We start from the raw sequence: 5,170 nt of genomic DNA, 5'->3' as shown, positions 1-5,170 counted from the left end.
TACAGCCTATATTTTTGTTTAGGTGTTTCAAGTGAATAGAGGTCATACCGACAATAGAGGTTTTAAATATTATTGTATTAAATATTATACACTTGGAATTACAGGATCAGGTTAATATAAGCATTCACCACTGGATGCTTATGTAAGGTCCCCTTTAATGAGTTCATTTATTATAAGATTACATCGTTTTCGGTAGCCGCTACTGTTTTTCGCAGCTGCCAACTGATCATTTGGGAATACCTACTCTTAATTACAGTAGGTTTAGGCTTAGGGCATCAATAAATTATACTGGGATAGTTTTATCTATTATATTTTCCAGCATAATTTAATTTCACATTGATGTCTTCTCAGTAAATAGCTCTGTTTTAGCACATGGTTATTGTATGTCTGGAATAATTGTAGGCATCTGTGGTTAATCCATCTGAGTGGTCAGGAAGATGCCAAATCAGCCAACACTACATCCAACAGCTCTCCATAGTCTCAGGTGTAATATAAATTAGCACAAATTATACTGATGTTAAACCTTGGCCAGTAGCAAAATGCCTGTTTTGTTTCCCACTTATTGAAAGTGACACCTCACAGTGTTCTAAAGATTTATCTGGGTGTAATTGTTGTATTGACCGTGGGTATTGAATAAGCAACCGTCACTGTTTTTTGTTGTACATAAAAAATCAATACTTTACTTATTATACAAACATACTAATGGAAAAGCAAGGTCATGACCGGTATTTTTCCACTGGCCCTAGGACTAAGTGCGAGGCAACCCAGGTGAACAAATACTTAAAAAAAATATAAGTGGTTTCTATAACAACACAAGCTGGTTGTGTCCAGGTAAACGCCACGCTGCATCTAATTGTTGCCAGAACTTTTCTTTGATTTAAAGTTAAGCACCCATCCAGTTCAAATCTGGGATTTTAGGATTTAGATGTTTGGCAGACCCTTGGAATCACTAAGTCAGAGGAGAAAGAGTAAGATAATCAAATGAAGCATGTTGACAAACTATAGGTGACAGATGATCTCTTGCCTCTCTGTCTCTCCCACCCTCCTCTCATTTCCAGACAGGGTTGGGCCAAACAGCAGGTGGTGCAGAAGAGAAGCCTGGACATGGGATATACAAATCTTTGGCTCCCTGACTTCTACACCAGGCAAGCAAGGAGGAGCAATAAATGCTAGATTTATATGTAAGTGTATTTTTTTTAATCACCAAATTCTTTGTACTGTTTGGAGATTTATGTATTTTATGTATTTTGTCCAAAAAAGACAGAAAATAGACATGTGGGTGTTACTCTATGTATTTGATCATTTACAATCAATTTCAATGTGAATGGGGCTTTCTCTTGTCGTGTGAATGCAGTTCCACAAGTTATGTAATTCTTAAGTAGGTGTTCAACTTGAGTAATCACTCAGAAAGCTGTAATATATTAATTTTTTTACATGTCAATGATCTTCAGATGATTTTTACTGAAATTCTCGACCTTGAAAGAGAAAAAAAACAGTGTTAAGATGTTTTTAGAGTATTTAGATTGTTGAAAAAACATAGGAATGATTCGTTGATCAATGCTGCCATTAGATTTCGGGGTTTGCACTGCCTTCAAACAGAAAAGCCTAATTACGAAGATAATCATGACGTGCAATGCATTTCAAGAGCAGAGACATTTAAAGTAAAGATGTAAAAATAATGCACACATATTGCTTTGTGAGATTCATAGTCTACACATTAATTTATTATATTTGCCTCTCAAGAGTGCATTAATTTTGCAGAGGGGTTTACTCTGATGGGAATAAAACCCTGGGAGCTGAGAATGTTTGTTAAAGGTCAAGTTTGCCATATACACTCTGCATTTCACCAGGGAAAGCTTGAGATGTGGCACTGAAATTACCTTCAAAATTTTAAATATAATGCAGAGACCAAATAACCTTACAATTATTGTTATTGTTATTGTTTTTGAAAAAACGTATTTTATGTTTAACACACTCAAAACTGACTGGTGTGTGTCAAAAAAATGGTTAAGAATGAACGAAATGTTTTTTTTTTTCATCTTAAATTAATTGTTAACAGTCAGGATTGATCTCATATTAATAGTCAGTGTGAACAAACCGGTTTGAGGGTGTTCGGATTGGCTGAGGATTTTAAAGAAGGATTTCAATGCATCTGTTTAAGTCTAAAGCTTGAATGTTAATGTGCACATTTGGTTGTTTCTATTCATTTATTCCCCTAAATGTTCTCTTTAAGGCGTATAATTTTCATGTTTTATCTTTGATAGTATTTTTAAGTACCTGCTATAAACCTGATATATCTCATTTGTATCATAATTATAATGATTTATGTTGTTTTTCCAAGATTTTACCCCTAATTATCTTTCATGTTATTGTTTTTGGGGGGGCTTTTTTGTTCAGACAGCTCAGGTGTCACAGCAATAACATCTTGGGTCAAGGCCTGCTGAATAGAGATACACGTGGACTTAAAGAGACAAATCAGCACTCAAATCAGATGACTCAAAAGAGGAGAAAGAAAGCCACCCTTTAATCTCAGGACCGCACGTGTGATGTGAATCGGAGAAGCTGAGGGCCAATGGCCATTTAAAGACATGGAGGCGCTCCTGTTCGGCATCAAACACCTTTTGGTAGATGAAACTTGATGTAAGCATGGGGTCAAAGAAGCCATAAATGATTCTCTCCACTCACCTGACTTCTGCCAGCATGCCGTCACAGCATAGATGATTCACCCTTTGAAGAGGCAAAGCTGGGAACTAGCGTGGTGTAACGATGTAGCAGCTACAGGTGACTTACACGTGGCTTATGATTTAGGACAGGCCGACCACAGACAGTATGGAAGGGCAGACAACTTCTTGGGTCTGGATATATGTAAACAGTACGGAACAACTGAACACTTCATATCCATACAATGCTACAGACTTGAGCGAAAACTCAGACAAATACCAATCATACATCGTTGGTCTCTTCCTTTCCTGCCTATATACCATCCTCCTTTTTCCTATTGGATTTATTGGTAACATCTTAATCCTGGTGGTGAACCTGAACCACAGAGAGAAGATGACCATCCCCGATCTTTACTTTGTTAACCTGGCAGTAGCTGACCTCATCCTGGTGGCAGATTCCCTCATTGAGGTCTTTAATCTGAATGAAAAGTATTACGACTACGCCGTCCTCTGCACCTTCATGTCACTTTTCCTGCAGGTCAATATGTACAGCAGCATCTTTTTTCTCACGTGGATGAGCTTCGACAGGTACATCGCCTTGGCTAGCTCCATGAGCAGCAACCCACTGAGGACTATGCAGCACGCCAAGCTCAGCTGTGGCCTCATTTGGATGGCCTCCATCCTGGCCACACTTCTCCCCTTCACCATTGTGCAGACCCAACACAGGGGTGAGGTGCACTTCTGTTTCGCCAATGTCTTTGAGATTCAGTGGCTGGAGGTAACCATTGGCTTTTTGGTGCCCTTCTCCATCATTGGTCTATGCTACTCTCTGATTGGGCGAATTCTCATGAGGGCCCAGAAGCACCGTGGACTGTGGCCACGGCGGCAGAAGGCCCTGCGCATGATTGTGGTGGTGGTTCTGGTATTCTTCATCTGCTGGCTGCCAGAGAACGTCTTCATCAGCATTCAGCTACTGCAGGGCACAGCTGACCCATCGCAGAGGACTGCTACCACCCTGTGGCACGACTACCCGCTCACAGGCCACATTGTTAATCTGGCAGCTTTCTCCAACAGCTGCCTCAACCCCATTATCTACAGCTTTCTAGGAGAGACCTTCAGGGACAAGCTGCGTCTCTTCATTAAGCAGAAGGCCAGCTGGTCGGCAGTGAACCGCTTTTGCCACCATGGTCTTGATTTACACCTCCCTGTCAGGGGTGAGGTGTCAGAGGTGTGAAGAGAGACAGTTACTTAAGTTACACAAACTTGCGTCAAATCAAAGTTACGTATCAGTTTTCTTCAACTGTTATTTAGCTTTGCCTCATACAGTAGCTGTGCCAGTGTCTCAGTTAACCTGCTCAATTTCTGAACAAAAACATCAAGGATTTACACCATGAGAAGGAAAACAAGGTGTTTAGTAAATATCAAACACACAAATACAGTATATAAAATCTATTTCATGCTAATCTCCAAATTTACTTTTCCTTAAGTTGTCATTCATTTTCTGATGCCAGAAAATGAATGACAAGAAAGATGTTGGTATGTGCTATTTAAAGTCCAGCAAAGTGAGATTAAGATTAATAATAATAATAATAAATATGTTACCTGTGTGCTATGTATACATATATATATATATATATATATATATATAAACATAGCATAAGGACGCCTACACATCCACACCATCATGTGGCCGCATTTGGAACTAAATTGATGACACAACAAGTAGCAGTGACCGTCTTTGCTCTCTTCCTGTCTAAGACAATGCAGTGCCTATTTATTTCTGCTTTTAAGTTTTTTCTTTACTTTTGTTGAAATGTTGCCATGTTTAGTGAAAGTGGACCTATTAAACTTATTTAAAACTCCAGATTTTTATGTTTTTACTCTACTGGAGTGACTTTGCATGATTCACAGCTCCAAATAATCCATATTTATCTCATACTGGGGGTCATTCAGCCCCTCAGTTCAACTCCCTGCAAAAAAAGACATTGTAGCTCCTTTAAGCCAACCTAGTCTTTATTAGCTGCCCCTCGCAAGCAAAAGATTTGCAGATCTATGTCTGACAGCCATATTTGGTATAACCAGCCTCATAAAGAGCTATAAGTAGATGAAAATCTACATTTCTTTTACACGGATTTAGAAATCTGAAATGTTGGCCGTGTTTAACATGACAGAAAACAAAGAAAAGCATAATAGGTCCACTTTAAACATTCACTGGAGCATGCAAACACAGGTTCACAATCTAATTTATTGTTATAAATAAAGAAAATGTCCCACTTTTCCATGAACTGAAAGTCAAAGTTATTGATAGCATCAATAAAACTGTTTAAATATTGAGATTATTTTGTAGATCTTTCAGTAAATAGAAGTTAACACACAACCTTTATTTCTTAATTGATAAGCAGAACATTTGTGCTCAAATTTTTTTGAATCCAATGTCAGAATGAGGATCAGGGCTCACTTTAAAGATGGCTGCAGTTATTACCTCACTTGACAGTTCCTGTTAGCATGAT

At 38.5% G+C, this 5,170-nt stretch overlaps 1 protein-coding gene across 1 annotated transcript; it reads left to right on the top strand.

Annotated features, from left to right (window-relative positions):
- Positions 1-1,068: 1,068 nt before the first annotated feature.
- gper1 (G protein-coupled estrogen receptor 1) lies at positions 1,069-4,937 on the top strand. The gene is made up of 2 exons (XM_005468788.4): positions 1,069-1,181; positions 2,398-4,937. Exon 2 carries the CDS (start codon positions 2,830-2,832, stop codon positions 3,892-3,894), a length of 1,065 nt encoding a protein of 354 aa, XP_005468845.1. The 5' UTR covers positions 1,069-1,181; positions 2,398-2,829; the 3' UTR covers positions 3,895-4,937.
- The last annotated feature ends 233 nt before the right edge of the window (positions 4,938-5,170 follow it).

Source organism: Oreochromis niloticus, linkage group LG4 (genome assembly GCF_001858045.2).
Source record: "Oreochromis niloticus isolate F11D_XX linkage group LG4, O_niloticus_UMD_NMBU, whole genome shotgun sequence".
In the NCBI taxonomy this organism is placed as follows: domain Eukaryota; kingdom Metazoa; phylum Chordata; class Actinopteri; order Cichliformes; family Cichlidae; genus Oreochromis; species Oreochromis niloticus.
Note: the sequence above shows the minus strand (reverse complement) of the source record. Positions and strands in the feature narration are given on the sequence as shown.

What these genes read in the sequence shown, in the direction of transcription:
- gper1 (XM_005468788.4), top strand. Translation starts at nt 2,830, where the DNA reads ATGGAAGGGCAGACAACTTCTTGGGTCTGGATATATGTAAACAGTACG.